This window comes from Centroberyx affinis, unplaced genomic scaffold (genome assembly GCF_046629955.1).
Source record: "Centroberyx affinis isolate AG114_WGS23_722 - 3 ecotype Tasmania unplaced genomic scaffold, CSIRO-AGI_Caff_v1 ptg005085l_1, whole genome shotgun sequence".
Classification (NCBI taxonomy): Eukaryota; Metazoa; Chordata; class Actinopteri; order Beryciformes; family Berycidae; genus Centroberyx; species Centroberyx affinis.
Window position 1 is genome coordinate 68,081 of NW_027282517.1, and position 19,373 is coordinate 87,453.

The following is a 19,373-nucleotide window of genomic DNA, read 5'->3' on the forward strand; positions in this document are numbered from 1 at the left end:
GTCTTTATAGATTCCTTACAGATAGGGAGAGAGAGAGAGAGAGAGAGAGAGTCAGGCAGGCAGGCAGAGAAAGAGATAAGTGCTGTCTCTATAGATTCCTCAGAGAGAGAGAGAGAGAGAGAGAGAGAGAGAGAGAGAGAGAGAGATGAGAAAGAGAGGGATGAGAGAGAGATGGAGAAAGAGAGGGATAGAGCGAGAGACAGAGAGAGAGAGAGAGAGAGTCAGGCAGGCAGGCAGAAGAGAAAGAGATAAGTACTGTCTATATAGATTCCTCAGAGAGAGAGAGAGAGAGAGAGAGAGACGGAGAAAGAGAGGGATGAGAGAGATGGAGAAAGAGAGGGATAGAGAGAGAGAGATGGAGAAAGAGAGGGATAGAGCGAGAGACAGAGAGAGAGAGCCAGGCAGGCAGAGAAGAAAGAGATACGTACTGTCTATAGATTCCTCAGAGAGAGAGAGAGGGAGAGAGAGAAAGAGAGAGAGAGAGAGAGAGGGTGAGAGAGGGAGAGAGGCAGGCAGGCAGAGGAAAAAGAGAGATAATTACTGTCTTTATAGATTCCTTACAAATAGGGAGAGAAAGAGAGGGAGAGAGAGAGAGAGTCAGGCAGGCAGGCAGAAGAGAAAGATAAGTGCTGTCTCTATAGATTCCTCAGAGAGAGAGAGAGAGACAGAGAGACAGAGAGAGACGGAGAAAGAGAGGGATGGAGAGAGAGATGGAGAAAGAGAGGGATGAGAGAGAGAGAGAGTCAGGCAGGGAGGCAGAGGAGAAAGAAGTACTGTCTCTATAGATTCCTCAGAGAGAGAGAGAGAGACAGAGAGACAGAGAGAGATGGAGAAAGAGAGGAATGAGAGAGATGGAGAAAGACAGGAATAGAGAGAGAGAGAGAGAGAGTCAGGCAGGCAGGCAGAGGAGAAAGAGATAAGTGCTGTCTCTATAGATTCCTCAGAGAGAGAAAGAGAGAGAGAGAGAGAGAGAGACAGAGAGAGAAAGGATGAAGGTAGAGAAGAGACAACCTCTACTAACCTCCACAAGTGAGAAACTGTTAAATCTAAATCCATACCTTCCTGTTTCACACAAAAGGGGCAGAGGAAGCAAAGGAAACGGACGACCAATCAGAATCGAGCAAAGAAGCTTCTTGTGTAGCCTGTTGGCCGACATGTGCTGTCGAAATGCCTGTTTGAAGTGTGAAATGGACTGAACTCCAGTCCACTTTCCACGCCACATTTTCTGCCACAGCAGCTGTTATAGTTGTATGGTGTTTTAGTTGTTTAGATAGATAGATAGATAGATAGATAGATAGATAGATAGATAGATAGATAGATAGATAGATAGATCTTCTAAGTTAATTTGTGCAAGGTCCCTATTCTGAGAGACTATTTGCTAGCCATTTCTTTATCGCCTGCTTAAAATTTCTCTCTGCTTCAATGAGTTTCAGCGATACTGGAAGTTTATTCCATTCAATTGCGGCCGAGTATAAAAAGGTATTTCTGCCCATTGAACTCTTGGATCTAAAAAGAATAAAATCTGTTGAGCTGCCTCTTGTTGCGTAGTTGTGAATGTCTCTGAAGCGATTAAAGTTTTGTCACTGATAAAGTAATAAAAATGTGAACAAGCTAGCAAACTTCCATTCCAGAGGAGTCACGTTAGCATTTTGACACTTCGAGAAAAAACATTTTAAATCACTTGTCCTTGCCTCAGACGAGGTTAAGGACAACTGATTTACACCGTATACATTTCACATCAATTATTAGAACACAGAAAAAGCAACCACGGAAAAGGTTGATTTTTTTTGTTTCGCACTTGAACCACACATTGTACAGTAGGCCCCAGATGCCATCGCCATTCTTATCTCTTCCCGTCGGGGCCATCCGTGGTAAAAGTGTGTACAATGGTCCTGGAAAGTGCTTTGGATAAAAGCATCCACCAAATGGCATACAGTACCGTATGAAACTATGAACCATATAGCTAAAAAAAAAACAACAAAAAAAACAGTAATGATATTTCTTCATGCATCAATATCAGCTGGCTTCAGAATATTTTCATTTCAATTTCAGTTTAGTTATAGTTCGTTTCTAGAGCAGGTTCGGTAGTTTTGGTTTACTTTTTTTTTTTTTTTTTTTACAAATGTTTAGTTTTAGCTTAGCTTAAAGGTGTAATGATACATTTCACATATATTTTTGTTTTAGTTAGCTTTACAAGTAAACAAGATAGTTTTAGTTACATTTTTCCTAGTTTCCTAGTTCCTGAACCACATAGCCGGTAAAAAAAAAAAAGCAGTAATCATATTGCATGCATCAATATGAGCTGGCCTCAGAATGAAATATCTGGCCTACACTCTTCTCCCCTGGCAGCGGAAAAGAGGTCAGGCCAGGAGGCGTGTAAGGTCAAACAACGCCGACGCTTTCTAAAACTCGGATTAAGCGGATCCGTCCGCCTGGGGAGACCGCCGCCGAGAGAAAAACCTTCAAAGCTGCTTTCCACATGAAAGAGAGGGAGAGGGTCATGTGTCAGAGGAGCGCTCCTGTCAGGTAAAGCAAAAGCCGAGATTAAAGCGCTTTGACGATACCGTTTGGTGATTGAAAGGGAGCAAACGGTTCACAGGAGTTTGGACAGGTGCTGTCTTAAAGGAACATTTTTGAAAGTTTTTTTTTTTTTTTTTTTTTTTTTTTAAAGGGGGGGGGTTGTTTACTCAAGGACATGAACTGCTCCAAACATCTTCTGTAGAGGACTTGGCACCACGGAGATCTTAAAGTTTACTGATTGAACACATCGGCTCAAAAACATCCACAATTATTTAATTTTCTGGGGCATTTTCACCTTAATTAGACAGTTACAAGTTGAGAGAGACTGGAGAGACTGGGAGAGAGAGGGGGGGGGGGATGCAGATGGGGACATGTGACAAAGATCCTTCCTTGGATTCAAACCCATGACATCACGTTTACATGGTACGTGCCTTAGACCAGTGATTCTCAACCCTTTTTCATATCAAGGACCCCTAATTTAGTCCACATTAGAGCCACAGACCCCCAGTTGATGAGATTTTGTCTCTCGGACCCAAATCTGAAAATATTTGTATTGTCAGATATGATTTTGTCCAGAATTCCATCACTATCTGTACTATAGGTAGAGAGATAACAGAGAAACTATGATCAAAATAATCATTCTTCTACAATCTCTAATTGTGGTAACTTCTTGTAAATGAAATAATGCTGAAGTTTAACAATTCATCAGTTTACTGCAGACCCCCTGGAAGCCCCTCAAGGACCCCTGGTGGTCCCTGGACCCCACGTTGAGAACCACTGCCTTAGACCATTGAGCCATGAAGACGCCCCCACATTTATCTTTTTGAAGGAAAAGAGCACTTCTATATATAATCTATATATAACACAAACAAGCATAATAGAAATTGTTTTTTTCTCATATCCCATCTGATATACACATACCGGTCCATATTTCACCTCTCTGGGGCAGGCAGGGGCTCAGTGTCTTGCTCAAGGACACTTCAGCAGGGATGGAATAGGGATTGGCTGTTGAGGGGTTCAAACCTGTGACCTTTTTGGTTACAGGACGGTCTCTCTAACCACCAGGCAAAACCTGTTACAGTTACGCATACTACCATCAGCTCTGCTACCAAAGCTATACGTTATTTCTCTAATTTAATATTACAAGTACTGCAGTGGTAGTCATTGGCCAAGCAAATAGTATGGTCATATGCACACACACACACACACAAACACACACACACACACACACACACAGATGACTCACTTTGGATGTCGGATGTCGGGGAGCGAGCGGTTGAGGGAGATCCGGTCGCTGACATAAATGTTGAAGCCGTTCTCCCTGTAGGCCTGGTCCACCCGGTCCGCTTCTGACAGAGGGAACGCCTTCCCCTGCTCTGCGTTACCTGCAGGGAACACACACACACACACACACACACACACACATTTTAGTGGTAACAAACACATTAAATCCCACACATACAAACTTTTCATCACGTCCAGAGTCCATCTTTCTCCCCCCGCCAACTTCAGCATAATGAAGATTATGTTGCCTTCAAGGTGCTGTCGGAAACATCAGAATTCCGACTTAAGAGATGTGATGTTTACGGGCAGAGAGCATGGAAACCTTGTCAGCAACTAGTGGTAAAAGTGATGTTTTCTTATTATATTTTTAATTGCAATAGAGACAAAATAGTGACTAGTGAGCACTAGGGTCTAATTTTTAGTGACCAGTGTAATTTTGGGATTAAATAACAAAGCAGGCTGACATTGACTGAAGCTTTTAGGCCAGCTGCCTAAAGTCGGTGAGTTGATAGATGAAGGCTTGCAGAGAGCGAATTGTAATGTTAAAGTGGGACAAAACTGAGATGCATTGATCCGTCTCATTGATGCAATGAGCTGGTTTAAATAAATATATTATGTTGTTTTAAAAAATCTTGTAAACTGTTATTTTACTGCTTAATTTTTCAGTGGAGATGGAGAAGTAGAGATAAGTAGTCAACATGTGTAAAATCTCACAGGGCGGTGGCTTGGTTTTCCTTCTATCCCCCCAATTTTTTGAGTCACCAGTTGAAACACACACACACACACACACACGCACACACACATGCACACACACACACACACACAGTATGAAAGCTAAGCCGATTTCAGGACTGCATCAAATTAAACTGTGCTGCATGTTCCATTAGCCACTCATCAATAAATTACACAATATACAGTATACACAAGCATACACCTAATATCACACACACACACACACACACACACACACACACACACACACACACAGAGCATGGAAGCTGCTCTATAGTCAGGGGAGAGCATCAAATTAAAGTGCGCTGCCTTGTTCCATTAGGCAGAAATGATCTGCCGATCCTCCTGAAGGAAACAACTGTGGATAATAACTCCTCACTAATGGCTCATTTCAGGGATAAACTCTTTGACTTAACATCTTATCTTTCCCTGCATAATAAACTTAACTTATATTTTCTAGTCCCTTAAAGGAAAATCTGAAGCCTAAAATGTTATGTGCAAAATACTGTGAAGATTCTCTGATAAAGATTCAACGTTCTTTCTGAGTTGCAATACAGATTTTTCCATAGAAAAATCCTTAGAAATTCAGAATGGGTTTATAGTCCCTTCTTAAAACATACTTTTATCGGAGCGCCTTTCCTGATTTTACTTGAGTTTTAATTTCCTTTGAACTGTCTTTTATTTCCTTTAAAAAATGTTTTTCTTTTCCTATTCTCTAAAAACCTGATGATTTTATGACTTGTCTATTTTATTTTTATTTTGCTGCCTTTGTGAAGCACTTTGTAACATGGATTTTGAAAAGTGCTCTATAAATAAAGATCATTATTATTATTATTATTATTATTACAATTTTAGTAATTTAGCTGACATTTGACCCGGAGCGACCTACAGTGACTAACAGTAGAACAAACTTCAATTCCTAGATCACCTATATTATAATAAATAATATAATATTGAAGACTAGAAGGGCACTCGGAGAGCGCAGACCTCTGCCAAGGCCAATAGTCCAGTCTGCTATGATATGCAAATTTCGAGTCGGATCCGCTCCAAAATCGAATGGGTTCTTCCTTGGCCCATGCTCCACCCTTCCACGAAGTTTCATGAAAATCGGCCCAGTAGTTTTTCCGTAATCCTGCTGATAGACAGACAAACGGCACCAAAAACATAACCTCCTTGGCGGAGGTAAAAAGTCTGATTTGCACATGAATGTGACGTTAACCCTGGTTTAGCTGGCTTGAGCAAGAAAACGGGAGCACACCAAGTTATGAGCCATTAGGTTATATTGTTGGGACCCAGAACCTTAGTTTGGTCCACAAAGTTTGCTGTGTGAAATTAGAGTCTCAAACCACTTATCCCGCTAAGACCCGCCCCATTTACCACCTAAGTATCTCCTAATGCCGTGGAAAAGCCTGTTAAACCTGTTAAATGAAAAAAAAAAAAAAAAAAAGCAGAAGTACATTTTCCTGAAAAGGTCTGAGGCTGAATCGATGGTTATTGTAGAAGATTAGCTGTGTTTAATTATGAACTCAGAACTGTACTCAGAACATTGATTTACACCGCTTCTGGGAGAGAGAAATCCGCTTGGAAGGAATTAAGAGGGAAAAAAATGTAGGCAGCTAAACAATATGGTGCTGCTGTGTGTGTGTGTGTGTGTGTGTGTGTGTGTGTGTGTAAGAGGTTACATGAAGGGCAGGGCCTTGTTTCTTGAAAGCGTCAGAAAGCTCAAACAGCGTCTTTTTTTTTGAGAGGCAACAGCTTGATGATTTACTGCAGCAAACCTAGCGGCATGTTGCTCTTTGACCAATATTTTGGTTTGTCGATACCTTGGGAGCTGCTAACCCACCTAACAATTTCATTATTCTGGGTTTCAGTGGAGAGTTTTTACACCCTGACAAGAAGAAAGTTCTGGAGAATCTGAACATTCTAACAATCGGAACTTTTAGCATGAAAAAGGACAAATTGAAATATATATATAATATTGGTACAATGCAAAATATCGATATTAGCCTTCATAAGCCCATATTGGTCAAACAATACATTCCTAAAGGCAGGGATATACAACAAGCATTTTCAAATGTGCCAATTGTTTCCAATTAGGGCTGGGCGACAATATTATCGTTTATCGTCTTTCAGTGGAATCATATCGTGATGATATGAAGATATTTTGATATCGTGACACATTTCTGCTGTCTAAATTGATGATGACAAGCAAATTTTACTTAAAAACTCTCATAAAATGAGGTATGGTAGGAATATTATTTGAAAATTTCTGTTTTCTTTGACATCACACCTAACATTATCATTCGGTTCAATGAGATGAACATTACTTTGATTATTTAACATGATTTTGCATACATGAACCATATCGTGATATATATTGATATCGAGAAAAATCCTTATGATTATCATGATATTGATTTCAACCATATCACCATATGTACTAAAACTTATGGTACAGTCAAAAAAATTAGTCAGACATCATGGACACATCCTACAAGAAAGCAGAGTTTTTGTGGAAGCTGAAGTCTTTCAGTGTGTCTACCAGATTACTTTTTAGGATGGGATTTAATCACTTTTTGGGGTCAACTATTCAAAATTACACTGGCCCTGTATGTGTGTGTGTTAGACTGTGTTAAGCTGCATCAAGCTCTACAGTGAAGTAAGTGATGAAATTTTGAACACAATCAATTGTCATGGTGGCAAAAACTAAGAAAACAAGGCCCAGGTTGATAAATAATGGGACTTATCCTTTAAGTAATGTAAATAACAAACTGGAATAATTTACCTTTTAATATCCGCCTAATAAAAAATAAATCATCCTTCAAAAAGATTATGAAGAGGCATTTATTGGAATGCACATGACAGACTGAATAGTAGGAGGTATAACTCTGTACCAGTTTTCAATATTCGTGTTCCGCTTCATATGGGTTGTATAATTCTGGGTTGTTTTTTTTTAATTATCTATATATTGATTTTTAATTAGTATTCTACCTAAATGTATGTTCAGTGTTGACTGGCTTTGAATTGTATATGAATGTTTTTTTTTTTTTAATTTCTTATCAATGTAAGCATTTTTTTTGTTAGTTTGCATTTTTTAATATTAATGTATATTGATGTAATTTAGTGTATATTAATGTAATTTAATGTTTATCATGTGATATATTATGTACAGTATGTCAAGTGTGGACCCCAGGAAGATTAGCTGATTGCCATGGCATCAGCTAATGGGGATCCTTAAATAAACAAATAAATAAACAAATAATGCTGCACTTTTGCTTTATCCCCAAGAGGCATTATTTGGAATTCAATTTCCATCCATTAGGATTTGCAAGGAAAGGTCTAGCCATCTTGTTTACTCGACAGACAGAGGTTTCTTATGAATCATATTAGTTTAGTTTTACTGTAGAACACGCAAGAAAGTTCTACGATGTCTACCACTCTTAACTTGTGGATATGAACCAGGGCATGTGCTTAGAAAACAGACGCTTGTTAAATAAAAAGGTACAAAAAACAAACAGTAGCAGTGACATCAAAGCGATCTAGACCAACCAGAGCGAGCGGCGTCTCTCCTGATCGTTTCGTAGTCGTGCCAGTCTTTCCTCCGCACGCCGTCACGCCCCACCTGCCCGTCCTTCCCCATCCGGTTCAGCCCCTGACACAACACACAGGGACAAAGGACATTACATTACATTGCATCGTTTACATTTACAAGACAAGGGTCAGGGGTCTAAATGACATTAATGATTGAAAAAAAAAAACATCACTAAGGTGTCATAATGTCACTTGCACCCACTTAGTGTTTGTTTTCAGCTGCTTGGACTGCCAGGCTATACAGTGAATGTCGTAAAGTTTAGACAAGAGTATTTTAAAACTCAGCTGAGCGTACTTTGCTGTGATTGATAATTTACCTGAAATGATCTGAATTACCCAGATGCAGTGATCCCTGCTCACCTGGCACTTTTCATTGGCAAATAATCATTACCTCCGCCAAGGAGGTTATGTTTTCGGTGCCGTTTGTTTGTCTGTTTGTTTGTCTGTTAGCAGGATTATGGAAAAACTACTGGCCCGATTTTCATGAAACTTCGTGGAAGGGTGTAGCATGGGCCAAGGAAGAACCCATTAAATCTTGGAGCGAATAAGCAATAATAGCACCAACCTTGGCGGAGGTCTGTGCTCTCCGGGTGCCCTTCTAGTTAGTGTTTGTTTTAACTTGCAGAGTTTCATTCCAAAACAACATGTGCACCATTCGTGAAAACTGACACTTACAAGTATTACTGCCATGACAGTAAAGGACATTATAGGTTGATATTAAAGTTATGAGTTATCTTATAAGAGGAAGCAAGAGATGTAAGGAAAAAATAAGATTCATTCATTTAATTTATTGTCGATGTAGTTAATAATGTTAAAGTTTGTCTTTGGTATCAACAGTTCCACAGAACAAATACAGGATCATACAAAACAATACAACACATACAACTCTATAAAAAATGTTTTGAATAAGTGCAATAAAAACCTTTGAATGAATTCAAGGAACAGTTCCCAGTGTTGTGTCATACAGCAGAGAAACACATTTGAGGTTCAATTCAATCTTTTCTCCTGGCTTTCAGCCAAACTCTTGTAAGTTTATTTGTTCCTGCACTGAATGACCACAGGTGTATCTGCTGACAGCTGCAAGTTTCCACAAAGAAAAAGCAGGTTTTCCATTCCACATGTGACGCCTAGAAAAGAACATTCAGTTCCAAAGCATGATGTCAAGTGCCATCAACCACATGCACACACAAACACACACACACATGCACAGGAACACACACACACACCCTCTTTGCCATCAGCTATGATTCTGTGCTCAGCATTAAAATGCAAATGAAAACATTTATGTCGTTCTACGTGCTTTAGAAATGACTTTCAGCGACTCAACATATTACAGGATCACAGCACAATGGAGAATTAATTAGCTCCATGGGAGGATGCAATTAGTGAAATGTTGTTAATACAAACAACACGTCTGACTGCATGGAATACCATGAATTATTAATCAGGCTGTTAGCTGAGACCACAATACAATCAAACAGACCACGGAATATGGCGAGCACTGCGTTTATGTCTGTATTTCTGTGTGTTTGTGTGTGTGTGTGTGTGTGTGTGTGTGTGTGTGTGTGTGTGTGTTTGCGTGTGTGTGTGTGTTTGTGTGTGTGTCCACTTGATGGACATGTAACCGTATTATTAACCTATTACTAACATATTACTAACCTACAGTGGTGAATAGACAGCAAGTCTTGTATCTTAACACACAAACACAAGCTCATATGATTTTGAATTTTATCAAGTTTGAAGAATTTTCTCACACTCACTATTTTTTTTTTCTTTTTTTTTTACATAATCATGCATATGTCATCACTTGTAGTGAGGGTCATTTACTCTCCTGCTATACAAACAACACCAAACATGTGCACCTGTCTGTACTTAAGACTAACTGTGTGAATTACCAACAATGCATTTCACTGCCTCCATGGTTTGGAATGTAATTGGCCCCAAAACAACAAAACCAGACACATTAAGGGGCATCAAGTAATCTATGATCTCTATTGAACTGTACTGTGACCAGTAGGAATTCCAATAACATCATCAGAATGTATCTTCTCCTCCTCCAGCCTCTGGTACAAAGCCAGATATTTCAGCAGCTGGTGAAGTAATCATCGTATAATTGGTATTGATCAACGACTCTATCAACTCCCCACAGATATTTTATGGTCATTTCATGCTACTGGGCAGTAAAAACCTTATTATGTCAGCTAAACAAAGATCAAAGTCTTGCATAAAACACACTGGCTAATGGCCTTTTAAAATAATTATGGCTAATGATTTTGGTTGGTGGTGGCACAGTCAGTTGGGTTGAAACTGATTTGTATGACAAAGTGAGTTAACCAGATTAGCGGCCAATGAGACCCTGGACGCTAGAATGAATGATGGAGAGCTCCACCTCAAAAGAGCCACAGTGATTTATTTAAGAGTAACTGAACACCAAACCTAAATCTGTGTAAAGCCCGACATCTGAGAGTAAACAAGCACAGATCTTGTACAGACCCACAGGGCATGTTCAATTCAATTCAATTCAATTCAATTCAATTCAATTCAAATTCAATTCTATGCATTGCCACATGGTCATCAGTTAAATTACCAAATTCCACTAACGTTGCTTAAATACCACAAGGTAATAACATTAAATCCTGTTAAAGTTTGTAGGGCAGCAGAAGACAGGAGGTTATCAGGAGTTATCAAGAGTTATCAGGTTACTGTTTACATCCTGTTACTAACACAGGAGAGTTTGGAGCAGAGTGTGGAATGTTTCACTTTTGTTTTCACACCGGGAGACTCTGTGGATTGAGTTCAATGCTGCTGGTCTGCTGTCTGAGCATCTCCACAAGACAAACATGACGTGATGCGACATCAGGGGCATTAGAGATCGATTTAGATCAATTTCTATACACTGACCAACTTTTGATTTTGTGCCTCTGTATGGGAAACACTGCATCGCACAGTCAAAAATGCCCTCTAGAGCAGTGGTTCTCAACATGGGGTCCGGGGACCACCAGGGGTCCTTGAGGGCATCCCAGGGGGTCCCCAGCAAATTGATGAATCGTTAAACTTCATTATTTCATTTACAAGAACAATTATAGATGTAGGAGACTGACTATTTTGATCCTAGTTTCACTGTTATCTCTCTCCCTACAATACAGATAGTCATGGAGTTCTGGATAAAATCATGTCTAACAATAAAAAATATTCTCAGATTTGTGTCCGAGGGACAAAATCGCATCAAATGGGGGTCCTGGCCCTAATGTGGACTAAAATAGGGGTCCTTGATATGAAAACGGTTGAGAACCACTGCTCTAGAGGACATCTGATGAAGCGACAGATGACTGACTGACTGACTGACTGACTGACTGACTGACCTGAATTTGCCTCGTGATGCCCTCGGTTGCACAGTGGGGAAAAAAATGAATAAATGAATAAAAAGCATGCTACTGAAACTGCCATCTGCTATTGGCTGATCTGGTGCCAGTGATGTCACCTCCTGTACTCTATAGAATGTGGCATCACCTGGCACCATCAAAGCTGTTTTCCTTCACAAGAACAAGGCTGAAACACAGTAAACTAGGATTGAGATTTTGTTTTGGTTCATTTAAATCTGGTCATGTTGGGATTTTTTTTAGCTATTTATTAGCCATTGCCCAATTAAGATGATACGGGAAGCATATTAAAAACATTGATTTTTGACCATTTGATTTCACTCAACGTTTATGTAATGATTCGAATTGTGAAAAACCCCCTGAAAATGCCCATCTCTGACAACTTCCATCCATCTCTTGTCTTTTCACTTCATATTTCCTCTCCTCCCCCCCCCCCCCCCCCTGTTGGAAAAACGCTCAGTGTGTCGCACCAGGACCTGACAAGCAGCGAGTCCATCTGTGCGATTTCTACTAAAAGGAAGCGAGATTGTGCCGCCCCATTTCCTTTTGATTAAAATTTCAGCGCACGTCGCTATGATATTCCACTGGGGCTTTTCTGCTCAAACAAGACCTTGAAAAACAAGACAAGGAGAGAGGAAAACTTCTACAGTCTAAGCCTCTGTGAGTATTTTTGTGTGACTTTGCATAAGTGTTACTTTCTGTGTGTGTGTGTGTGTGTGTGTGTGTGTGTGTGTGTGTGTGTGTGTGTGTGTGTGGCAGAGTCAGAAGATCAAGACAGATAGTAAAAGAGACAGCGAGGAAGCAAAAGAGAAAAGGTGTGGGCGAGAAACAGAGAGGAATGGAGAATGGGGGAGAGGTCTAAAGAGAGAGTCGATAGAGGTACAAGAAAATGGAGCATCTTTCTTCCTTCTCGCCTCTCCTCTCTCTCTCTCTCACTCTGTCTCTCCACCCCCCCACCCCCCACCCCCCCCCTCTCTCAGCAGATGTAGAGGACCTTGCAGGGAGCAGAGAACAAACAGCCGAGGGAATTTAACTCCCTGAAAAGCTGTCGTAATCATTCAACACTAATAACCAGGAAATGAAACTGGACACTGCATTAACCCGGCATTCTACTGGAACATTCATTTCCTCTCTGTCACATAGAAGCGCTTTCATTTTGATTCAATTCATCTCAGTTCAATTGAATTCGATTCAATTCAGCTTTACTGTCATCCCGCGTTGCGCATGTCCACAGTGAAGCAGAAAACTTTCTTTTGTTGGGCATCCAAATAAGTGCAGAATGAAAAACAAACCATGTAATGACAGACGATACAAAACATACGATACGATACAAACAGATCAAACATTTTGCAATGTTAGCAATAGTAGTATAAAGCAACTGGTACACAGACAAGTAAATGTAAATGCAATAGACTAGGGGCGCTGTTTTGCTGGCACATTGAATTGCCAATTGCAAAATGCATTGCCATTTGAATAAAGAGGCCAAAAAACCTCGGCAATAAAAATGCAATTGATTGAACTTTCAATCTAATTTTTAATCAAAATAATTCAAACTGAATTAAGGATTGCATTGCCACTTTGCATATTGCATTGCCAATTGCAAAATGCATTTTCGAATTGCATGACCAAATTGCACATTGAATTGCCAATTGCAAAATACATTGCTATTTGAATAAAGAGGCCAAAAAACTTCCATAGCATTCAAGTATTACAGTTTGAACATCGTCGTGTTCACCAAAGTGCAGAAACAAAACAGATGTGTTTGTCAGAGTCCAGGAGGGTCTCATTCTTGAAAATGAGGTCCAATATGTCATGAAGTGATCAAATACAAAATAGATTCATGTGCCGCTTTGTAGCTGGGTCCTGGACTTCAATGATCAGAGTTCAAGTTGAAAAAAAGCAGCACACCAATATTATAATGGCAAAGACATGACAAAAAGAGTCCTGAGGTGATGTGGGCATCAGTTGAGAAGAGTGTTCAAAATCAGAGCTGAACAATTAATGGAAAACAAAATGGAAATCGCAATATGAACTTCTGCAATTTCCAAATCGCAGAGGGTGCAATTAATTTCTTAAGAGATTGTGGCGTCCAACATGGATTTCTGAACAAGGTGTTTTAGAGCTGCAGGTAATCTTTGGTCCATGAATCAAAACCTTTCATCAGACTCAAATTATCAAATCCTGCACACTGACATCTTTTTTTTCATCTTCATTTTTCTTTAAACAATTTTAAAGTTCTACAAAAATGTATGACAAGAAAACTTGTTATGACATGAATCGCAGTTTAAATCGCAACTGCAATATTCTGTCAATCGCAATTAGATTTTTTGTCAATATCTTTCAGCTCCATTTCAAAATATACAGTCAAACCCTTCAGCAAACCTAACCACCAGTCTCCCTGCTGAGCTGTCTGGTGGTGTCTTGCCTGCCACCACCTCCCTGCACAAAATCCCCAAAGCCACTTGACCCTGTCTTCTCCACTGCAACACCTGAGAAGGATCCAGTTCAGCTGGCAGAGCAGCGGGAGGGAATCTGCACCACCATGGGGCGATTGTGTGCAGTATCAACCAGATTACTCATAGGCAGCCAACTCACAACAGCTGACATGAGTGAAGCATTCACACTGTAGGCCTAGAAAAAGAAAAAAAGAAAAAAAAAACAGTGAACGCTAACTATGTTTCCATTCAGATTTTGCGCAAATTCTAAGCAAACTTTTGAAAAGTCAACTGTCTTAAAATGTGAATCAGCTGCGTTTCCATTAACGGCTTTTAAGTGAATAAGTAGGTTTCACAAATCTCCTTCCAAGAGTTACTTGCCATTGGAGAATGTAATAATTATATTCTGTCATGTAATCTACTGGTGGCTGTAGGCTATTTATTTCTTCAGCGGCGACGATTAAATGCCATGGCCAATTTTACGTTCCTCTGGAATATATATCCATAGACTTATCCGAATCTGCATTTATTATTTGCATTTATTAGCACTGTCTCTATTGTTGCATATTATGTAGGCTATATTACCTTTATTTTATTTTAGAACCTATTTCTTCTATTGCCTTCCTGTACTTGAAAGATACTTGACTTCCTTGCATTGCTGCTGTGGCCCCTGAATTTCCCCGAAGGGATCAATAAAGCACCATCTATCTATCTATCTATCTATCTATCTATCTATCTATCTATCTATCTATCTTAATGGTAGGAGAAATGCTCATTCAACAACGGTTGCCGTACATCTGAGAAAGGAGACACACAAAAGCCTCTGGGTGCAACACTTTAGGATCCAGAACAACATTTGTTCTAGACAGGGTAGCTCATAGTCTCATAATTCGCAAAATACATTTCCAACGCAGTTCTTCTAACAACCCCTTTATCGACACACCAGCAAATCCACCTCAAGCCAAAGTATAAAACTGTTTCGTGATATCTGGGGATTTTTTTTTCAAAATCATTCATCTTATTCACACTAGAAACTCCAATTTTCCCATAAAATGGCTGGATGGAAACGCCATTACTGTCATTTTAATTCCGTTCCCTGTGTTGCTTCCTTCGCTGCCCTGCTGTATACTCTACACTGCACCGCTAATGACCATCATCACAAAGCTGAGGCTCCATGCCGCCACAAACAAACTTCCACTCTGGGCACTTTTCTGCCCTATTAATATTCAAGGCGCGGCACAAACACACTAACAGGGCATCGGAGGAGCTATGCAACGAGCCACGCAGCACATTTTGTCTCCATCAACTGAGCAATCGTTAATTAAAAAGCCCCACGTCTGGTAAGCGACAGGCCACAACGGAAAGGCGTCTTTTATCAAGAAATACATTCAGCTGAACACACACAGAGAGAGAGAGAGGGAGAGAGAGAGAGAGAGAGAAGTAGTCCATTTTACCTGCATGAGTAATCACTAATTAACTTTCATGTAGCCTTTTAATGGTCTATTCATCTGATGTTTGCTGCTCACAAAGTATCTGTCCCTGGGTGGGCATAAACATTATGTATGGGATAAACTCTGAGTCCCACTTTGAAGTGTCAGTGTGTATTTGTGTGTGTGTGTGAGAGAGTTTTGTCTTTTTTTGTCTGAAAAAGGAGAATGTGCAAGATAACCAAAGAGTAAGGGATGGAGAGGGTGGGTGTCAGAGCCAAAGCCTGTGTGAGTGTGAGAGAGAGAGAGAGAGAGAGAGAGAGAGAGAGAGAGAGAGAGAGAGAGAGAGAGAGAGAGAGAGAGAGAAAGAGAGACAAGGAGAGAAAGAGTTTGTTAAATGTATTTGTGAGAGGAGACAGCAACAGACCAAGGGAAAGGTCAGCCAGAGTCTTAGTGTGTGTGTGTGTGTGTGTGTGTGTGTGTGTGTGTGTGTGTGTGTGTGTGTGTGTGTGTGTGTGTGTGTGTGTGTGTGTGTGTTAAAAAGCGAATTTGATGGCATTATTTTCATCTGAGAAAATATGAAAAGTACAAAGTATAACATTTGATTTCCGTCATAATGTGGTGTGGGTAACCCTACCCGAAAAAAAACAGCAAACAGACGTGAACAGAGGCAAAATGTTTAAAATACTCACAAAAATGATCATGTGATATCTTCCAGGAATGAGCAGAGCTGGAGAAGGTCCAAATGAAATACTACAGCAACAGGATTGAAGGGTTTTTAGTTTAGTTTAGTTTAGTTTAGCTTAGTTTAGTTTATTCAACAAAGACAAGAAGCAGGATTACTTTACAGCTTGCTCAATAAACACAATAAACTCACAGACTTATTTCCATTGTGGTCCTTGATATCAGTAGCAAAGATAACAAAAGTGCATTTGGCTAGTCAATAAATAACAGCAATAAATACCACAGTATCTAGAATTAAAGAAATATCCATGATGTTGATTTGTAATGTTAGTGAATTTTAGCAGAATTTTAATTCATGTTGTTAATGTGATGTGTTAATGAACTGTAGCTTAAAACTAGTTTTAACAGTAGCATAATTTCTCAGCAGTATCAAATGATTACCAAATAATTTTGGTGTATATTTTAGTAAAGTATCTTTTTGTCCTAACACCAGTTGAGTTTGCCTCTGTTTTCATCTACTTTGCTGTTTTCCAGGTAAGATGTAAATCAAATATGGCCGCCGTGTGAACAAATGTAGAAGCAGCTGCAACAACAGGCTATTATTTACAACAAACACAACACACTCCAGGGCCAGCGGGTGTGGACCAAAGTCTACAAAGAGTCAGTCCATCATTTAGTCAGTCAGTGGATCCAGCCTCCAGTCAGTCTCCTCCACCAGCAGTTTGTTGTGTTCAGCATTTCTGATGCTCTAGCTCTCATGTTATTCTTGGCTTGATAGAAGTTAAAGGAAAAATCCCCCCTCTGATACTTTTGGTGAACCCACTTTCCCTCAACCATGTCTATTGTTACGTCAGTTAGTGATATCCTACATTTCCCAGAATGCCTTTGGACAACCTGGAGAACTGAAGGGCCCTGAACATGATGCATTCAGTTCTGGGTTTTACATGTACAGTACATCAAAAAATCAGTTGTGCCCCTTTACTCAAAACCCAACCTGTCTTGTGGCTGCATTGCATTCTGGTCTCTCTCCTGCTCCTGTGGGTGGAGAAACTGGTCTCTCTCCTCTTCTACGATGGATCTCTCCCTGTATGATTGTTGAACGTCTCTCGGTGCAAAATGGCGGCTCTAGAAAGAAGAAGCCCTCGCTCTTTGATTCTGAGGGACTGACACCAAAACCCGAAGTTTACCGTTGATGTTTTACATCCTGAAACATTTTCTGATATCAAACTCCACTGTAGCTGCTGGAAATATCTCAAGGTGACATTACATCATCTACATTTGGTCAATTAGTTAAAAAATACACAAAATGGGCCTAGAAATGCAAGGTACATCGCTAATAGCAGTTTTTGGTTGGATTTTAGGGTGATTTTAGGGTGTTTTTTTTTCCTTTAAGACATCAGACCACTGATCGGCATCTTTTCCATTACATTGGGTGCTGTGTTATGTTGCGATTGTTTTCATATCTTCTATCTGTACGAGGAATTGCTCCTTTGGAATATTAAAAATCTACTCGACTGAACTTTACTCTGTTCCACTCCACTCTGTACTGCATTGCACCTCTTCCTAAACTGTTTTACTCTGTATTGTTGTAGTCTACTTTCATCATTGAGACATTCGGTAAGCGTTTTGTGCCCTGCCATGGGCTTCCACTGTTCTTTGAAAATGTACAAAGGTCTTAGACACTTCAGAACCCGGTGACAGCCACAGCAAATTGAATGGAAACGCCGCGCTAACCTCTGAGGCGTCACCTGCTCTGGAAAAAAAGTTACCTCATTGTGCTCTGTGGAAGTGGCTTTATTCCTCAGAGGATCTATTATGGCACAAGGGAGGAACTTTTTTTAGCGAGCAAAGTGACAGCAAAATCAGGACAAAATGCCACAGTGACCTCTGAGGACTCATTTGTTCCTTCTTCAAACTTCCATTAAGGTGCAGTGGGACAAGTTTTCAGAGAAAAAAGTGAAGCCCAAGAGGTTAGAATGGCGATTTTATCAATTGTGTTGGTTCTTTTTGGGGTTCGGGGGAGTTTAAGGTACATTTATACACACAAAGGACACGTTTTATGGTGATAACGAAGCACAAAATGGTGACCAAATATCTCTGCAATAAAAAAAGATGAATAACATTTTTTTTTTTTTTAAATCTGTGATCTCTATCTGTGATCTTTGTTGTTGTTTTAGCCAATCCAATTTAATGTAATCTTTCAGTTTATGTAGCCCCTTTTTATATTGTGAGGGTTATATTCTATGGCCATTTTCATTTAATTAACCCAAATTATACCTACCTACCTACCTACCTACCTACCTATCTATCTATCTATCTATCTATCTATCTATCTATCTACCGGTGTATCTGTATATCTATTTATTGTTATTTATTAAATCTGTTAGTGTTTTATACTTTGTGGAAATGATATCAAATGCCACCAAAAATATTATGATCATTACTTCACACTTCATTGTATAAACTATATACTGTGTATCATTCTTGACAGAGCAGAGGCACAGTATCTCAGTCCCACATTTTACTGCAGGCTTGCTGAACGACTGCTGGCTCCATCCCTAAAAAGACTTGTCTGAAAAATCCAGAAAAGTTTTGCTCTCCTTTCAGCTGACAGCGGACATGGCACTAACACTTCACACTCCCAATAAAACACACATAAAATTGCTAAAAACCTATGCACTCGTGGTACTGTAAGACGCTTCGAACACATGTTTAGTTAATCATAATCATAGTGGTAATCATACCCTCTTCTGCACTCTGTTGTTTTCCCCCATATGATTTTACACCATATGATTCAAGTTCTCATTGCAAGAACTTATCAATTTTCAATCCAACGCCCACAGATACAAAGACTTCTGTTCTTCAGCTGCATTCACATTTGTGCCGAGGAGGATGAATGATATGGATTGGTAGGTAAATTGAGAGAGAGAGAGAGAGAGAGAGAGAGAGAGAGAGAGAGAGAGAGAGAGAGAGAGAGAGAGAGAGAGAGAATGAGAGTGAGAAAGGGGGAGAGGAAGAAGACAGAGAGAGAGGAGAAAGATTGAATGAGAGGGAAAGAAACAGGGAAAGGTAAGAGAGGCAAATAGAAATAGATAGAGCATGTGTGTGTGTGTGAGTGAGTGAGTGAGTGAGTGAGAGAGAGAGAGAGAGAGAGAGAGAGAGGGAGAGAGAACAGAATAGAAGAGAATCTGTTATTGGATTGGCTTTGTTTGGCACAGAGAGAGCTGCTAATACCAGCGGCGGCAGTGTGTGTGTGTGTGTGTGTGTGTGTGTGTGTGTGTGTGTTTTAAGAAAAGAGGAGGAGGAATCAGACCACCTTG

The 19,373-nt window shown here is 39.9% G+C and overlaps 1 protein-coding gene across 1 annotated transcript in view; it reads right to left on the reverse strand.

The window, feature by feature from the left end:
* The window catches only part of LOC139666688 (polypeptide N-acetylgalactosaminyltransferase 10-like), a 98,363-nt gene that overhangs the window by 58,296 nt on the left and 20,694 nt on the right, over positions 1–19,373 (reverse strand). The window contains exons 2-3 of the mRNA XM_071545995.1: positions 8,086–8,188; positions 3,767–3,905 (exon numbers count right to left, since the gene is read on the reverse strand). Of these exons, the coding sequence (XP_071402096.1) occupies positions 3,767–3,905; positions 8,086–8,188 (242 nt within the window). The remainder of the gene's footprint in view (positions 1–3,766; positions 3,906–8,085; positions 8,189–19,373) is intronic.